The sequence below is a fragment of the Drosophila pseudoobscura genome, chromosome 2 (assembly GCF_009870125.1).
Source record: "Drosophila pseudoobscura strain MV-25-SWS-2005 chromosome 2, UCI_Dpse_MV25, whole genome shotgun sequence".
Taxonomy (NCBI): Eukaryota; Metazoa; Arthropoda; class Insecta; order Diptera; family Drosophilidae; genus Drosophila; species Drosophila pseudoobscura.
The window spans coordinates 23162282-23180125 of NC_046679.1; the positions used below are offsets into that span (position 1 = coordinate 23162282).

Sequence of the window (17844 nt, forward strand, 5' to 3'; positions counted from 1 at the left end):
TATTGCTTAAAACAAATAATTGAATTTTAAACAAATTTCTTCAAATTAAATTATTTAAATAGACTATCGGTATTTTTTCTAAAAACTATCGTCTACTACCGATGGTGCCAACTATAGATACCGAATATACGGAAATAAGACGCTATATTTTTTAAATATACCGTAAATATACTGACTGGATAATCGATGGAGCTGCGCGCCAAAGTCGAATTGTGTGAAAGTGAATGAGAGTCAAGTGTTTTGAGTGGGAAACACTTACAGCGACTGTGCAGACATGTGTGATTGCGCATGGCATGGATGTTCAGCCAGCACACAAATCCCTAAAACGAGGTAATGTTGATCTCCTGCAAGATGTGCATGGAAACAAGGGGTTTCCTGTAGAGAGGAAACAGGAGATTAAACATGGGTCCAGAGGATCGCCATGCTCGTTGCTAACTTGTCCTAAGATGGGCACCTTTGTGCCATTTGCCAGCGAACGCTTGATGCAGTGACTTCTTCTTTTGATCCGGAAGAAGTTAAAGAAGGATAAGGGGCGCTCAACATCCGTTAATCCGCCTTACCTAGTAAATATAATGCGCGATCGGGTCAAAGTCCACGGCACGGATATTCTTGACGGAAAGCGGCAGCCTTTCGTATTCTAAAATGTTCATAAGCGTGAAATAAACTAACAAAATATCAAAAATTTAATTATTCAATCAGCCAGATTTGAGCAGTGTCATATCAGTCAGCTTTATTAGTGTCACAGCTGATAGCTTTATTAGTTTCATAGCTTCTGACCCTTAAGTCAGTGCTAACACTGAAGGCGCCAATTTGAGACGCCAATTTGACAATAAATAAACAATCGTATCTCACATTTTGTTAGATTCGCATATCAATTACCCAGAACTGAAAGGCTTTATTCCAGAACACTCGTATAACTTTGTACTGTGGATTGTTATTGGATCTCATAATATTTGTTTTTGTCACTTCAATTTCGGTCGCCCTCCCCCTCATGTTCTCGCCGATGCGGACGGAGACGGATCCCGTAGATAAGATATAATATATGAGTGCCGTTCAGAAATAGCACCCGTACACCCTACACTCCACCCATCGCCCGAGCAAACGCAAGCCCCGACCGGAAACGGGAAATGGAAACGCAATGCAATATTATCTTTTGTCGCCTGTTTCTGATGCTATTCTTAATCCCTGTCCGTCCCTTCAGCGAATCGGATTCGTTGTGTCTGGCGCTGAAAACACTGGTGCATGGCCTTGAGAACAGTGCAGTTTTCTCGCTTACATCAATTCAACGTTCGCCAAGTGCTTCTAGTAGCTGCACCTGCTGGCTCTTCTTTAGGTACGCCTACCCATTGCTCCTTTTTTCGTCTCTCTTGGTATTTCCATCCCCACGCTCCCTGTTTCTCCGTCGCAACTGCACACATGGCATGGTTGCAACATGCTCAGATTCCGAGGCAGATGCTGGCGTAAGTAAGTTCGAGTGGCTGTACCTAATTGGCACTGCTGCACATTCATATTTATTAATAATTTTCCGGCACTTCTGTTTGCTCTGACCGCCAGGCTTGGAGGTCGCAGCCTTTGTCACTTAACCCTCGTGCCTCCAAAGAGTGGCACGGCCAGTGCAGTGGTAGTTCTAATTAATGTAATGCTCCATCAACGTGTTTCCTAATTGAACTCATTTGCCGCCGTTCCACATAATAAACGCCACGCCACTCTTTTGGTCATACTCGTGGACGGACAAGCCAAGTATGGTGTTCTTGGCTTTAATTACAGTTACAGCCGCCCGTCACAAAGCTTTGGGCACACACGCACTCGCTGGACAATGCCGTTGATTAATGGCTTATGACAGATATTTGAGTTTGGGCTTGGACAGAGCCAAGCAGCGGGATTACGCAAGCGGATTTCGAATAATTAAAATTTGCTTTACTCTGTTCTGTCTGTACAATTCGTTCCTTCAAACATTTTAGACCCTTTTACAAAGCAGTTGATCCTGCGTAAAGAGAAGTTCAGTTCCTTTCCTTCCTTACCATCGATCCTCACTACGGTGGCAGAGGCATTTTTGCAAAGTATCTCAACTCTGTTCTGGGTGTAAACAATGACTAATTGATAAGTGCAATCGGCTGATAAACTCTTATTTCAAGTAACACTACTCTCACTCTCTCTCTCCCTCTCTCTCTCTATCTTTCTCTCAGCACTTCTTAGAAGCCCGCCCACAACCAACAAAAAAGAGGAACGACTCTGGGCTTACTTATCAGACCTACAGCAGTTCTCGGCCGCTCTGGCCAGCTGATAAAGCGAAAGAAAGCCCGCACGAAACAGAGGCAGGCAGTCCAGAGCCAGAGCTAGAGAGCCGAGCCGAGCCGAGCCAATGAAGCAACTGGTTCTCTCTATTTGTGGCGTCGTATCCGTCAGATACAAAAACTGCTGCCTCTCAGATGCCTTGCGACTGCACGAGTGATCGGTTGTGTTGTGGTTTTTCGTTCGCGCCGCTGTTTGTACGCCTAATCTGCAGCTCCTCCGCCCGTTGGCTGCGATCAGTTCGGACGTCATCGCCAGACGTGTCGCTCGATTGATTATTGCAAAAAGAAAAGCTTCGAGTACGTCGTATCTATAAGTACGTGTCTGTGCAAAGTTATACGCATGTGAAATCAAGTTCACTTTAGATGCAGCTTGGCCAAAAACAAAGTTTACATCATTCGATATTCGAAATCAACAGCCTTCGACCTTGCGTGCTTTTGTGTGCTGTTCTGTGCTCTTTGTGCTCTCTGTGCTCTCTGTGCCTGTGTGGCTATATTTTGTGTAAACATTGTTAGCATAGATCAGTGGAATCAGTGGATGTGGATGCGTGGATAGCTGCTGGGGAAGACGGGCTCCTCCAACCTACCAGGGCCAGCGCCCGCACCCGTTCCCGAGAGGCTTTCGTGATCGTTTCTTTATCACCTGAGTCACTTTGTATGGCGCTCACGTCACAGCCAGCCGCTCCCCCCCAACGCCCCCGCCTCTGTCTGGTCTGGTCTGTGCAGCTCTGGAATGTCTCTCTGTTCTCCGCTCTCCGCTCTCCCCTGCCGACTGTCTCTCTCGCTCTCTAGATCTGTGCGCCTTTATGGGTTCGTCCGTTACCATTTTTAGTTAACAAACAATTATATGGTTACACACAGCCATTTAGAGGCCATTGCAGGAAACAAAATACGTGCCTCCACACCACCTACTCCACCACCCCCCACTCCCCACACTTCCACAGGCCCATCCGCAGAGACACATCAAATCAGTAATCAATTTATTCCGACCTATGGCACAATAAATACTCCGTATTAACCTCAATTAATTTAGCTAATTGAGAGCGCGTGCCCTCGCAATCTGCCATTTGATTCTGTTCTGAATGCGTCGTTCTCTATGGTTCTCGCCTTCGACCAGGTAACAGTAACGGCAACAGTACGGTAACCATAGCCGTAGTTCTAGTTATCGCCGTTGCTCTTTCAAGTCCAATTCCCCATATATGTATGCACACTCACACCCATACGGATCTAGTATCTTATCTAATCAGTTTATTAAATACGAAAACACAGCGAGAAACCATAAAAGAACCCATACACACACACACAATTCCTCATTTATTTTTGCGAAAAAAAAGAGGAAGACCGCTCCGCTACCACAGCTAAACTTTTTTGCACTAGTAGGTGTAGAGATTGGGTGGATAGCTTTGGAGCACCAATAAAATCTAGTTTTAGAAGTGCAGATTGTGCTTGGCCTAATGAAAGCACTTCAGACTTTCTCCTGCACTGGATTGGCTTGACCTCTATCCTCAGCTATTTAGCTTCTACAGAATAGTTTCTCCTGTCTCTCTCATACGCCATACTCTTATTCTCAGTTAATCCAAGAAAGATAAGTTAAAATTAGAAAAATTGTGATATTGACTAATCCCGGTTGGAGATTATGGAGTTGTGAGTAATATATTGACTAGCTCGCTGTTGGAAAACTGTTTATTTATGGATGCTGTATATGGGAAAGGGGAACGGAACGAAGCACCCATTTACTGAGACTCACAAGCAAGGCGCTGATAAGGCGCAGTCCACAAAGGACTGAAGTGAACCGAGCTGAACCAGACTGGCAATTGCACATGAGTCTGCTCTATAGTGGACATTAAGTGTCGTTTAAGTCAAATAAAAGCTTCAAGACCTCCTCCTCCTCTTCATCATCATGTCCAATGTCAGTGGTCTGGCCAACGAAAGACTGCAGCTAGAGTGTGAAATGTTGCAAGTGTTCCAAGAACACTCCAACAACAACAAATACGTAACTTGATATGTAAAGTAAAGTTTACAAGAGGCCAACCCCACTGAACAGAACAGATAACAAAGCGACGGAGCGGAGAATATTGTATATGAGTTATAATACACTCCCTCCATACAATACACTCTTTATATTGTATACAAGGGTATTACAAAAAGAGCTCAATTATGTTTAAATAATTTATTATGAGTATTAATTACAATGCAAGCCGGAGCGGCTTCCCGGCTTCCCGGCTTGATAAACAGTTTCCGTTTATTTTCGGCTCTATGGGAGATATACATATATGTGGTATTGTACTCGCATTATTTATAGGGCGTATTGAAATTCTCTGCAGGAGTTTAACTTGCACTTTCCATCCATTCCCGTTGGCTGTTCTCACACCTGTTCTCTTATCCGAAAGCTATCGGAAACTGTATTGGGAATGTTCCACTCATTCAGAAGTTTTCGGCGGTATTGCTTAATCAGCTGGTTGTATAAATAGCAAAGCATATGTATGCCTGGGTAGCATTGGGACTTAATTATTTGCACGCTCTTGTAGTCACTAAAACAGCTCCCAAAAGCTGTTCTGTTTGTTTATAATAATTTAAAATGCGTCCAAAAAAAGAGCCAAAAACAAGAGGCTAGGTTTGCTGTTTATTTAGTTTCGTTCCTGCTCTCGGCCCCAAGTTTGTTGTTTTGTGATTTTTGGTAGTGCCGCGGCCTCCACCTAATGGCCAATTGTTCGGACGCAGTTTGTTTAGATTTTTGAGCGAAAAAAAACCTGTTTCTATTTGTGGATTGCTGTTGCTATTTTTCAGGCACGAACTCGTCCGATTTACTGTTGGTAACGTCATTCAATCAAACTTAAGCACATTAGGGCATATTTGGATTCAAATTTCCATCAATCGAAAATATATCAAACTTTATCGTTCATTGAAACATATTTTCCAAAGGCACTTAACCTTAACCGCAAATGAAGATCCCCCTCCATCAATGATTAGACTTAATTGTGCGGACCCCGAGCATCAAAGTGCTCCCAGTCAAAGTTCAGACTCTGTAGATCGCGTGCCAATAAAGCATAAAGCAAGAGTACATCGCATTTAACCCCAAGTTTGCAAAGCACAGAAAATGGATCTGAATAACTAAGTATACTTATATAGATATATCTTCCCCGACACTGATCAACCGATCGGTTTGAGTGCTCAAGTGCTCAAGTTTTCGAATCGAATGGGCTAAAGTTCAAATGAAATCATTCGGGTCGAACGGTAACATGTTGATGAATGTCACAACGGAACCGGTTCGGTTCTGTTGTTTTCCTCTTTGTTGTATCAGCTGTGCTGAGGCAGGCTACTGGCTTTCATGTGTGGGCTGGTCTTCCACCTTTCCGTGGGATGAGTCACTACTACGATCTGAGGAACAGCAAGGCAAGTGTGGTCTAGGCCTTCTATTAGAAGCTCCACATTGAGTGTGTGTAATTATATTCAGTTTGCATTGTCCGAGATTCCATCCCAGTGACAGGGATGAGTCATATACCTACAAGATAAATAATTCCCGGAATTCCGATGAGTTTTCTGCGTACGGAGAGACCGCAAGATTCCCCAAGCCCAGGTTCAGGCCCCGGCCCAGCCCGGGCCCGGGAGTGGCAGCCTGGAGTGCATACATACGATATGTAAATTGGCCAAAAGTCTTTTGATTTCGGTGTTATTTATACGGAGTATCTGTTTTGTTTTGTTTTGTTTTGAGGCTGTTGGGGAAATCTAGTTTATGTTTTGGGTCAACTGGAAACGGAAAAAACCAGTTTTAATTAAAAAGAAAAATTTATGAAACGAATGTTGGTTGTTTGCTTGTTAGTGGTAGTGTTTTTGTGGCTTGACAGATGGTGAAAGTCTATTAGTTTTAGCTGAGCTTTTATTTAATTGTTATATAAGCCCGAACCACCATAAAAGTGAACCTATTTCCATTATGGAATCAACATTCGCAGAATCAATTGCGGCTGATGGAATTGGAATCCAGACCATTCCTCGATTGTCGTCGTAAAAGCTCAAATTGCTGTCCCATTCTGGCCTTCGCTACATTTTTTGTCGTTGTGTGGCCTTTTTTTTTAGCTGTGCTGTCGATTAGATTAGAACAATTTTGAAGTTCAAGTGTCTGTGGCGGTACCGAGAACTCTGCTACCATCAAGCAACCATCGGCCTTAGCAATGGAAAGAGTTGCATGTATGGATGATGTATGGGGCAGGGCCAGAGATTTCCGGTTGCCACAGCCGCAGGATGAAAGCCGTGCACGCGGGTGTGGGTGTGTCAAGATAAACAAGCAGAATCAACATCTGCCACCAAATGGTGCAATATCGCAGACAGAACTGTCAAGCAAGCAACGAAGCAACCCGCCTGACGCCTTTATTTTGCTTTCTTTGCAGTTTCTCAACAAAGACTTAATCCGGAATGACGTCGACGATGTCGAAGAGTCCGCGCCCTCTGAAAATTACCATCGTGGGCGATGGCATGGTCGGTAAAACCTGCATGCTGATAACCTACACGCAAAACGAATTTCCCGAGGAGTATATTCCAACAGTGTTCGATAACCATGCCTGCAACATCTCAGTGGATGATCGGGAGTACAACCTAACGCTGTGGGACACGGCTGGGCAGGAGGACTACGAGAGACTTCGGCCGTTAAGCTATCCAAATGTGAGTTGTGGCTGCGGCTGCGTCGTAGGTGTTATGCAATTAAGCGGGGCTAATCAATTTCGTTTCGTTTCGGGCTCTCACAGACGAACTGTTTCCTGTTGTGCTATTCGATCAGCAGTCGCACCTCTTTCGAGAACATCAAGAGCAAATGGTGGCCAGAGATTCGTCATTTCTCAAACAACGTGCCGGTGGTGCTGGTGGGCACTAAGCTGGACTTGCGCATACGGGACTCGGAGAAATTTGTCACCACACAGGAGGCGAAACGATTGCGCAAGGAGATCCATGCCTCCAACCTGGTCGAGTGCTCCGCCAAGAAGAAACAGAACTTGCAGCAGGTGTTCGAGGAGGCTGTCCGCGCCGTCGAAAAGAAGCCAAGGTCGTCACCCAAGCCATCCTGTACATTACTGTGAACTAAGTGTATGCTTAATGTTTAATATTGTTATTATACGTAATGTATTATGTAACTAATTTGTCTGACTCTTTGTGCTTCGTTTTCCAAACTCTGTGTAGAAAATGTACCGTTAAGTTCATATTATTTAAGTGCTTGCTGTGTAAAAACAATCCATTTTCCGTGCGACCAAAGTGCATTTCTGTGTAAGAAAAACAAAATCAAAACAAAAACAATATAAAATCAAAAACCAATATATATATATACCATAAAATATAAATAATTGAATTTAAATGCATATGAAATGCAAATCAAATCGTTATTGTACATATTCAATAAAAACCTAGTCATTAAAATCAGTTATTGGATTCTAGTTTTCAAAAAGTCCCGCCAATCGAAATTGTTTCGCTGCCAGTCAGTCTTTTGTTTTTTTCTTTCCTGCCCTGGAAAATAGTACGATATTATTATCGATATTTCGGTATATTGTGGGGACCTCCGCGAATGTACGCTTTTGATGTAGAAAAGAGATAGAAAACAAAAATTTGAACTGGTTGTTTTAGGCGATTCGATAGAATCCAATTATAGTTTTAACGCGGAGGTAGCTGAACGCCAGAACCGAAGACCCTGGGATCTAATCAAGATATTTCGTTTGTGAAATGTATGAACTGGCGGTTAGTGGTGTTAATTGAACATTTTTTCAGACACAATCTAATAAAAGGGAGTCTCAGAGATTTGTCATGCTCCGTAGGTATCAGGATCGAGATAAATATATACAAGATACTAATAATATACATGTCTATAACATGTCAATTTGAGAAAAGGTCATTATAAATTACGTTGTTACTTCGTATAAATTAGGGTATACGAAGGCCTATGCCCGCATCATGTCTTCAAATACCAGCAACATTGCGACTATTTTTTTTGTTGTTTAGGCCTTGTTTTAGTCAAAATACAATAAAAGCAAGGACTAAAAAGTAACCAATCTTGAAGAAAATTAATTCATCAACGGCCTAAAATTAGGTGGGCTGGGATAAAGGTTTTAGCTAGTCAGCATTATTCAATGGAATTTCAAAAACGAGGAATATGTGTAATAGAACTTGAGTTGGTCAGTATATTTACGGTATATTTTTAAAGTGTGACGGTATATTTTGGCATTTGTCTGAGGGTCGGACCGTATATTTATCTGTTTACAATTTGCAGTGATGATGTGGAATTTTAAATAAATTAAAAAGTTAGCAAATAGGATGGACATAACCCAGCACTTTAAGGCGAGTGTCATGGCGGTGCGCCTGCAGCGTAAGACTGAGCTGGCTTCGTCCGGCAAAGGCAAGCCCACGGCAGGACCACCGAAGCCTACTGGACCCCGGGATGACTTCGCCATTGAGGCCAAAAAGGTGTGCAACAAGATCACAGATCTGCGCAATCTTCTCATAGAGAATCGCACTGCCTACATGAGGATTGGCCAGCACCTGAAGAGTGCGGCGCACATGACAGATGCCCAACGCAATTTAATCGATCGGGAATCGGAGAAATTCGTTGCAGTCTACACGCAGCTTCTGGCCAAGATGCGTATCGAATGGAAGAGTGTGAAGCGGAAGCCCCAGGAGCAGCAGCACATCGAGGCCGTGCTCGACTTGTTGGTGAGCTATCTGCACGGCGTGGAGCAGATATATCTGGATCAGAAAAAGTACCGTGTCCAGCATGAACTAGAGACATACAGACTGCTCAAGCTGGCGGCAGACAAAAAGAAGATACCCGTCCGTCCAGCGGGCGGACAAAGTGCTAAGATCGGTAAGCGCCAGCTTAGCAATGGCAGTGCCGAAAGCAATGAGGCGTCGCCGTCGGACGATCCCAACGACTCCGGCGACAACGATTGGAACACCGATGGGTGGGGCGAATGGGATGACGACGAAGATGAGAATGTGAATGATAATGATGGACAGCTGGAGAGCAGTGCACCTCGGTCAACGCGACACAAGTCACGAACGCGAAAGCACAGCAAGGACAAGAAGGGTGCGCTAAACGACTCTTCGGCCAAGGTGGCACTGGATGAGGATATTCACAAGTCCGCACAGGAGCTGGGTGACGAGGAGGATTCCCTGAGCGCGGAGGATGTACAGCTGTTTGAGGCTGAGAATGTCCACATATATAATTTCCTGCAAGGGCTCTCCGAGGAGGTAGAGCAGATTGGGAAGAATGTGGTGGACATAGCCCAGCTGCAGGATATTTTTACCGAGAAAGTATGTCGATTCACTCCACAGAAGATACAGAATACTGTCTCAGATCTTATCTAACACTTAATGCAATGCACTTTCAGGTCGCCATGCAGCAGCACAACATCGATCGGATCGTCAGTGCCGTTGTGGGCAGCACGGAGAACGTCAAAGATGCCAACGAGCAGATCCGCCAGGCAACCCAACGAAACGCCTCCGTTCGTGTCTATTTCCTGTTCTTTTTGATTGTTATGTCGTTCTCCTTGCTGTTCCTGGACTGGTACTACGACTAGGACAGGCCTGAGGAGAGCCGCAGTAAAACACGTTTTATTTAATCGTTGGATCGTACTAATCGACATAATTCGTTTATTGTATAGTTTATAAATAAAAGGAGAAATGAAAGTGTGTGATTCAATTGCTTGGTTTCTTCAATGAAACGATGTCAAACAACTTGGAATTAAAATAGATTTGAGCTGAAATCGAACTCTTAGGCTTAAGGTTACACGCTTAAGGGTTTAAGTGGGGGTGGCGGGGGTCGTTTCTTTTATGATCCTCTATTCCTAGGGTCTTACAGTCTAATGAAGTAATTTGTTCGTTTAATTAGTGGCTTCTCTATATAAAGGAATACGTGGTTCTACTACGTGGAAACATTAACTCAGACTATGCATAAGGCTTATTCCTAGAATGCAGAGTCCGTTTCATTGACCTCGGCTGATATTCATTGCATGAACGTCTAAACGTCTAATTTCTACCTAACTTAACATCTATTTATGTGTAACCTGTCGATTGTTACGGAGTGTTGTGTGTGTTCTCCGTGTGTGTTTGGGGGAGTGTATTCATTGCTTAGTCTCTAGGTTTTTTATGTGCAATTATGGATTGCATTCGATGCAGTCTGCTGGTTGGTTGGGCTGGTCTGGTCCTGTCTGGTCTGGGCTTAAGGACTCTTAAGTTTGACTCCAATGGAAGCTATTCGCTAGAGCCACTAAAAGTAGCAATAGTAGTAGGATGGCGCCGCTGTAACGTGGCTTGGTTGTTGGTAATTGTAATAAACGCAATTATTGAAAACTAAATAATAATTCGGCCACGTGGGTTATGGCGTTGTGGCAATCGAATCTAGGCTAGGAAGACTACGTCCAGCCAAACCACTGCTCTCCGCCGAATTGGAGATCGGGCAGCATTCGTCTGAATTGTTATTGATATTGCTCATCGGGGTCAGCGGTGTCTCCTCCATGATGGGTGTGGCTGGGTTCTCGCTGGACTTGTCATTGCGGACGCTGCTGATGATGGTGGTGGTGCTGCAGTTGGACGCCGACTTCAGGGCGGTCTCCTCGTTCAGGAACACTCCAAGCGGCAGATGGGAGTTCATGTGAGCTAGTGATTGGAAGTGTAGCAAAAATCAATTAGTGGCTTGTCTAATTCGTCAGCGATTAAATGGTTTATAGGTGCGTCTTAGGGCTAGGCCATGCAGGAAGGCAGTAAAGCATTCTAAGCGTGCCAAGGATACTACTACTACTATTATATCTAGGACTAGTGCCAACAGAATGTTGGTTTTTTGCTTCTTATAAATGAGAGAGTCTTTACCGCGGAAGCCCATGAAATGCAAGAAGGAGCGTGGACAGAACTCGCACTTGTAAAACAGTTCGCTGTTGTGGGTGCGCCGGTGCTTGCGCAAATCTCTGAGATACTCGAATGCCTGATCGCACTCGTCGCACTGGTAACCGAGCTCTGGAATAGACAATTAATTGGTGGCCTTCTGCACATAGTAATTGGAAATCGATGGGAACTTGGTGCAGATCGAGTGGGAACACTCGGTAATGATTGGGACATCGTGAACACGGCACAACGGAGGTTGGAGGAACACTCAGTACAAACGAACACACTGAGATATGTAATTTGTTATTTATGTAAAGTGCGTAACATTTGCGGAGTAACTTCTCAAAGGTTGAAGCACACGTGCCGCGATATAGTGATACTTGGGTGCTGTCATGAAAGATCCCAACATGGGATTCATTTCCCGTAGGATCTAGGCCATGTTAGTTCTACAAAAGTTCTTATTGGAGCTTCTTCCATGTCCGTGTTACAAAGATACAACTACGAGTGGATGTTTTACTTAATATTTCGATTTTAAATACGTTTTGTAGGTGCACACAATTGTTGGCAAGCATTTGCTGGGTTGGGGGTTAGTTCATGCCAAGAAATAATGGATTCGTTGTTCGATTCAGTTCGGGAATGAAACGAATCGAACAAGGATCAGAGGTCGAGAGTGGCTTTACCTTTGGAACATACGACCACGGTGGAATACACTGTTTCAACGATAACGTTTTGGTGGGGATTAGTAAAGGGTTACGGTTGCACAAAGACAATCACTACGACAGAACATAAGATTAGTTGAGACTAGGACTAGGACTAGGACTAGGACTAGGACTAGGACTAGGACTACAAGCAACTAGCTGCCGCTCCCGGATACCACCCATTCCCTTAGTATGTTAGGCCACCGCATCCGCATGCGTGCGAGCACCCAAAAACTTACCACCGTGAAACTTAACGTGCGTCTTTAGGGCGCTCTCCGTACCAAATTGTTTGCCACACTCGTCGCAGGTGTGCGGCTTCGACAGCAGATGGACGGTGATCTTGTGCAGCGTCAGCTGCGAGGGTCGCGGGAACCGCACATGGCACAGGTTGCACTCGTACGGCCTGCCCTCCACATCGTGCGACTCCATGTGCCGGTGCAGGGCCGTCCGCATCCGATAGCCCCGCTTGCAGATGGTGCACACGAAGGGCATCGAGGTCTGGGCCCCGTGGGCCAGCAGGTGGTGCTTCCGCAGGGCAATGTCGTTGGTGAACCGCTCCTCGCAGTACAGGCACTGGTGGCTGGTCCGCAGTTCACTGACCTGCACGGAGGCGGAGGCGGGCGTGTTTGGAGCCGAGTCTATCGTGGACGAGGACGGCGACGACGAGGGCGAGGGTGAGGGCGAGGCCACGGGAGTGGCCAACTGCAGCGACTGGCTGAAGGCCCCCGCAGATTGCGGCCCCACAATGACGCCTCGTTTGCGGAACTGCCGCAGCGTCGTGGTGGAGTCCGGCTCCGACTGCTCTGGCGAGGGCAGGGTTATGTGCTGGTGTGTGCTCGTCAGGGGCTGCGGCGACGGCACCGACATGATCGTCGAGGGCGGCGTTAGGGCCGTTGGCGGTGCCTGCAGATTGGTCTGCAGCTCCTCGTACTGTCCCTGTCCATGGCCGTGACTGTGGCCAGAGGTGCCTGCAAAAAAGCGGTATTTAGATGGGAATTCTCTATAAATCGGGCTTCCACTTACAGTCCTCGCAGTCCGGACAGCAGAGAATGCGCTGCCTGCGTCGTCGTGGCGTGTTGCCGTGCAGCTCGAGAGCTACAGGAGGATAGAGGGGAACATTAGTGGGGATTCTCCCTTGGAATGGGTTCAAGTAGGGCTCACCTTTTGGATGCGGTGAGTGCTGCTGTTGGTGCTCGTTGCTGATCTGCAGTTGAACCTCCTCCACGCGCACACCTGCGCCCTTCTCTGCGCCGCCCGTGTTGCTGGTGATCTGCATGTGGAAGCGCTGGATGTGCAAGTCCAGGGCTCGCTGGGCGGGAAACACCTGCGAGCACTGGCCGCACTGGTACTGCTGCACCACGTGCTGGTTGAGGATGTGCTGCGAGCGCTTGCTGCGCGCCGCAAACGCCAGCGGACAGTGCGGGCAGTTGAATGGCGCCACCGCCGGATGCAGCTCGATGATGTGACGACTGTACTCCAGGCTGTTGGAGAACCTCGGTCCGTTCTGGCAGAAGCGGCACTTGAGCGACACTGCACGGCCCTTGGGCGTGGTGGCAGGCATTGGAGAGGCTGCTGCTAATACTGACTGATTTTGTACTTGATGCTGCTGCTGCTGTTGATGCTGCTGCTGTTGCTGGAGATGGTGCAACTCGTTGCTGATGGGCGCCCCGTAGAAATGCATCGGCGCCTGCTGGGGATTACTGGCCGAGGCCACTGGCTGCTGCAGCTCCGGCTGCTGGATCAGTATCATGATGGGCTGCTGTTGCTGCTGCTGCTGGTGCTGCTGCGCCTGCTGTTGCTGTTGCTGATGATGGATCTGCTGCAGCTGCTGCTGCTGCTGATGGGTGGCCTGCTCGAGCATGTAGTTCTCGTTGGGATCTAGCATCGTGTAGGTGGTTTCCAGTGGCGCAGCCTGCTGCTGGTGCTGGTAGAGATCCCCGGCACTGATGTAGTACGTTGTGGTGCTTTCCGATGGACCAAAGCTGCCCTTGATGGCCTCCAGTCCGCCCACTGCTGACCACTGCAGATGTGTCGTGTGCTGCTGCTGCTCCTGGGACTGATACTGCTGCCATTGCTGCTGCTGCTGCTGCTGCTGCTGCGGATCGATGGGAGCTGGCATCAGTTGCAGCTTGCTGGCCGACTGCTGGTGATGATGGTGATAGATCTGCTCGTAGGAAACGGTCGTTGTCGTCTCCTGGTGATGCACCTGGGGCACCTGGACCAGCTGAGACTGCTCCAGAGCTTTTGCGACTGTTGGCTGCTGACGGACATGAATATGCTCTAGAGGTGGTTGCTGCACCTGCACCTGAACCCGAGGCTCCACCTGAGGCTCCGCCTGAGGCTGTTGCTCGACCAGAGGCGGCTCCACCAGATGCTGCACCTTAGGGGGGACTGCGACTGCGACTGCCTCGACCTGAGGGGCCGCAACCTGCACCTGCACCTGGGCCCCAGGCGACACCTGCGTTGTCTGTGGTCCCTGCTGAGGCTGCAGTTCGTTGAGGAACTGCGTCAGCTCCAGATGCAGACTCTGGTCGGGCTCTGGCGAGGCCTCGATGTTCTCAAAGCAGGGTATGTCATTCTGGAAGCCAATCAGTTCGTTGCTGAAGTTGCTGTTATCGAAGAGATCCTCCTGCTGCCTGGCCCCTGGTTTCTCCCGCAGCGGCGATACGTTATCCTCCGTGGCTGCCACTGCCACTGCCACAGGGCTGCAGTCGCGGGAGGACTCCTGCTCCTGCTCGGGCTCGGGCTCGGGGTCGCTGAGGGAGGCATAGTCGGCGGGGGTGAGGAACTCGTCGATGTGCGGACAGGTCGGTGTGTACATGTGCTGGTCCTGCATCTCGTTGAGGATGCCGTTCAGCGTGGTCTCCACGTCGTTCATCTCCACCTCGAGCTGCTGCTTGGCCTCCAGGTCGTTGAGGGCCAGCGGCAGGGGCTCGGCTCTGGGCGTGGGCGGCGGCGATGGGGCCGGTGTCGTGGCCCCGATCTGCTCGAGACCCTTCTCGCAATGCTTCTCGAATTCGGCCAGAAAGTCCATGGGCGTGGGTCCAGTCCGTACCACTGGCAGCTCATCCGAGGACGAGAGCGAGTCCTCGTCCCCATCCGCTGCTGGTGGTGGCAGTGGCGCCCCATCGGGGGGGCGGCCTGCGTTTGCTTCAATTTCGTTTGTTTGGAGTGCCACAGCAGAATTGAAGCTATCTGCTGTAGCACTCTGGCAAAAATTCTCATCGTTGGCATTGTTGTTGACGTCGTCGGGGTGGTCAGGGTCCTGCTGCTCCTTCTTCTCCGGATCCTTGTCCTCCTCCTCCTCCTCCTCGTCGTTGTCCTGCTCCTGGTCCACGCACAGTCTGCGCTGCAGATCCTCGTTGAGTGCCTCGAGGGGTATGCTAACAATGATCTCTGGCTGCTCGAACTGTCCTGCTCCATCCGGAGATTCCTGCTCCTCCTCACTGACTGTGGCTGTGGCAGTAGCCGTGGCCGGGGCTGTGACCTCTGTGGACGAGGTCAGTTCCTTCGACTGAACTTCCATCGAAGCTGGACTGGCCGTGACGGCTCCATTCAACTTTGGTTCTCCTTCAATCTGTTGATTGGACGGAGTCTCCTCCTCATTTTTTAGGGTGCTCTCGTCCGAGGCATCACTCGATGACGACAACTCCTTGATCGATACGGCCGATACAGTGTTCTCCCGAATCCCTTCATCGCCGCTGGTTTCATCCCTGCCTTGGAGTTCTTTTACGACCTCCGCGTAGGATGATTCTCCTGCCACGTCCGCATCTGCATCCGCATCTGAAGTACTGATGTCGCTCGCCTCGCCGCAGGAGGAAGACGCTTCCACTAGACGCAGCGGAGTTGGACAGTTCTCATCAATTTCGGGCTGCTGTTCCATTGGATCTTGGCCGGAGATTTCCTCATCAGACTTTGTGCTCTGCTCCGGACCGGACTCAGCTCCAATCTGATGGAGCAGTTCCTTCCCCATCGACTTATTGCCCACGGATCGCCGCTGCCGCTTGACGGGCAAGTAAACGGGCGAACTCCGGGGTCGACGGCCACGTCGCAGTGCGGGCACCGCTGTGGGCGATCGTCGGGGGAACTTGAGGATCGATGGCGCTGAGGTGGAGGAAGGACTGCTGTCGCTCTCGAAGCCGCAGAGTGGCCCCACCGACAGATCGCTCAGATGCTCTGTGGCCGCCTCACTGCTGGTGCTCCTTCGGCCCTCAATCTCCGAGGAGGGGGCCGGCGAGTAGCTGGACCACGACTCGGACAGCTGCTTCCTCGCAGCCTTTGTCTTCCAGGGCATGCTGCTGGGATCAGCGTGGGTCGCTGGTCGTTCCACTGGATCGGGAATGGCATTCACATTTGCATTGGTAGCCACTTCCGGGGTTCCCGCGGACTGTGTCCGCATTCTGCGCAGTCTCAGCTGCAGGCGACGCTCCTTGGGCGGAGGCAGGACCTCCTCCGGGGCGGGCTGCTCCGTCTTTACGATTTTGGGCCGCGACGATCGGGGGGATAGGGATTCACCCTCCGATTCAGAGATGATGCGACGCTTCCGCTCCATCTGTGACTCCGGCAAATGCATGTAGTCCGACGAATTCGCATCCGTGTCCATATCCTTCGCCTCCTCTTCCCTGGTCTGCTCATGCTGCTGTGCTTGCCTTTGTTGCTGCTTCTGTTTTCGCTTGGCCTGTCTGGCGGCCTGCCGGTCGGATATCTCCTGGGCGTAGTCCTGCAGGCGCTGCTGCATCCGCACGCATTTCCTTCGAAATTTGGCCACCATCAGGAACTGGGCCATGCACTGGCGGCAGATCTCCTGCGGCAGTCCATCGTCGCGGCTGACCTGTGTGGAAAGAGGGAAAGGAACGAATCATTTATTAGATATCACAGCTTTTAGATGTTAAATTTCGCTTAAAGATGATTGTTCATTGATCCCAAAGCCTCGATCACTTCCTTGCAACCATTACTCCTATTTCTGACATTTCACAGACCCACAAGCGAAAAGAGACGGAGAATGCAAAACCAAACTACATGTCGTGTGCATGATTTAGCTCAAATCGAGGCTGGGAACGAGTGAAAGTCCATAGTTGTTATTTTCTGCTGTCCCCAATTCCAAAAGTGTGCTTTAATCTGCTGGCACGTGTGGAGTATCTGTATTATCAGTGTTGATGAGTGCTAAGCCCTCTACTTAGTGCACAATAGAGACAGTCACAAGTAGTTAATGACTATTGGGGTGAATGGAGGCAATCGAACGCTTGGCCAAAGGGCAGGGCGATTCCTTTCTTTTCAGTTTCTTCGCTTTCGTTGAAACCACGAATCAATTAACTGGCATTGAAATTGTTAAACAATTTGCCTATTAATAACAGAAGTAAGTAGCAGCCTAACGAGCGAATTGGAATGCGAATGGGTTATGGCCAGTTGGTCAGACAATCCAATGGAGGAAGGCTGCTGGTGGCAGGTGGAAGGCGGCACACCACAGCACAGGCTGGTGCCCCCATTGGAATGCCAACAAACTCTGGCGGTGATGGCCGTGCTGGGGGGGCCGTCGGCACCTTCGTTTTCCGTTGTGTTGTGATTTGGAGCAAATAATTTGCTTTGTTTTCCAAATGAACGACTTCAATAAAGAGACGGAGGCTGAGGCATGCCACAAAAAGAGCCAAACCAGACACGAATGTTCGGCATAAAACAATAACAACACAAAAACCAAAATACATACGAGTATATTGTACCTTTGAAGAAAAAGACTGAAGACCTGACCGTAATGAAATGATTTCAATTAAAATTTCAAATGCCTGGGGATCCTGATTGATATTTTGTTGAATATTTATACGGCCTTCTCGTGTCTTTCGTTTTTTGTTTGAGTGGCTTGAGGGCATTGAAACAACTCAATACACTACTATATACATATTGTAGATCAATTGTTTTAAATTGTATTTGAATTATGGATTTTAGGAGATCAAGAAAGGTCAGAACGGATATGCTGGACACTGTTTTATTCAAGTGGGAGGCAGTTCTTG

General features: G+C 48.3%; 3 protein-coding genes across 8 annotated transcripts in view; 2 read left to right on the forward strand and 1 right to left on the reverse strand.

Moving 5' to 3' along the window:
- Positions 1-2414: 2414 nt before the first annotated feature.
- On the forward strand, positions 2415-7571 carry RhoL (Ras-like GTP-binding protein RhoL). 2 transcript variants are annotated; one of them, XM_015182406.2, is made up of 3 exons: positions 2415-2608; positions 6677-6947; positions 7031-7571. In XM_015182406.2, the coding sequence occupies exons 2-3, from the start codon at positions 6702-6704 to the stop codon at positions 7355-7357; spliced, it is 573 nt and encodes a 190-aa protein (XP_015037892.1). In that variant the 5' UTR covers positions 2415-2608; positions 6677-6701; the 3' UTR covers positions 7358-7571. The 2 variants fall into 2 exon arrangements, with proteins under 2 accessions (XP_015037892.1, XP_001359436.1); XM_001359399.4 differs by having other exon boundaries at positions 2415-2591.
- A 915-nt stretch (positions 7572-8486) lies between these two features.
- Syx18 (syntaxin 18) lies at positions 8487-9958 on the forward strand. The gene is made up of 2 exons (XM_001359402.5): positions 8487-9575; positions 9653-9958. Exons 1-2 carry the CDS (start codon positions 8580-8582, stop codon positions 9839-9841), a joined length of 1185 nt encoding a protein of 394 aa, XP_001359439.3. The 5' UTR covers positions 8487-8579; the 3' UTR covers positions 9842-9958.
- The window catches only part of mld (molting defective), a 41592-nt gene continuing 33631 nt past the window's right edge, over positions 9884-17844 (reverse strand). For 3 of the 5 annotated variants that reach the window (XM_001359403.5, XM_033377640.1, XM_033377636.1), the window contains exons 3-7: positions 13001-16670; positions 12863-12934; positions 12079-12807; positions 11130-11273; positions 9884-10919 (exon numbers count right to left, since the gene is read on the reverse strand). In XM_001359403.5, the coding sequence (XP_001359440.5) occupies positions 10639-10919; positions 11130-11273; positions 12079-12807; positions 12863-12934; positions 13001-16670 (4896 nt within the window). In that variant the 3' untranslated portion in view covers positions 9884-10638. The remainder of the gene's footprint in view (positions 10920-11129; positions 11274-12078; positions 12808-12862; positions 12935-13000; positions 16671-17844) is intronic. The other 2 variants (XM_033377656.1, XM_033377650.1) reach the window with 2 other exon arrangements.

Coding starts and splice junctions, on each gene's coding strand:
- RhoL (XM_015182406.2), top strand. CDS start 6,702: ATGACGTCGACGATGTCGAAGAGTCCGCGCCCTCTGAAAATTACCATC. Junction 6,948..7,030: donor GGCCGTTAAGCTATCCAAAT/GTGAGTTGTGGC, acceptor GGGCTCTCACAG/ACGAACTGTTTCCTGTTGTG.
- Syx18 (XM_001359402.5), top strand. CDS start 8,580: ATGGACATAACCCAGCACTTTAAGGCGAGTGTCATGGCGGTGCGCCTG. Junction 9,576..9,652: donor AGGATATTTTTACCGAGAAA/GTATGTCGATTC, acceptor ATGCACTTTCAG/GTCGCCATGCAGCAGCACAA.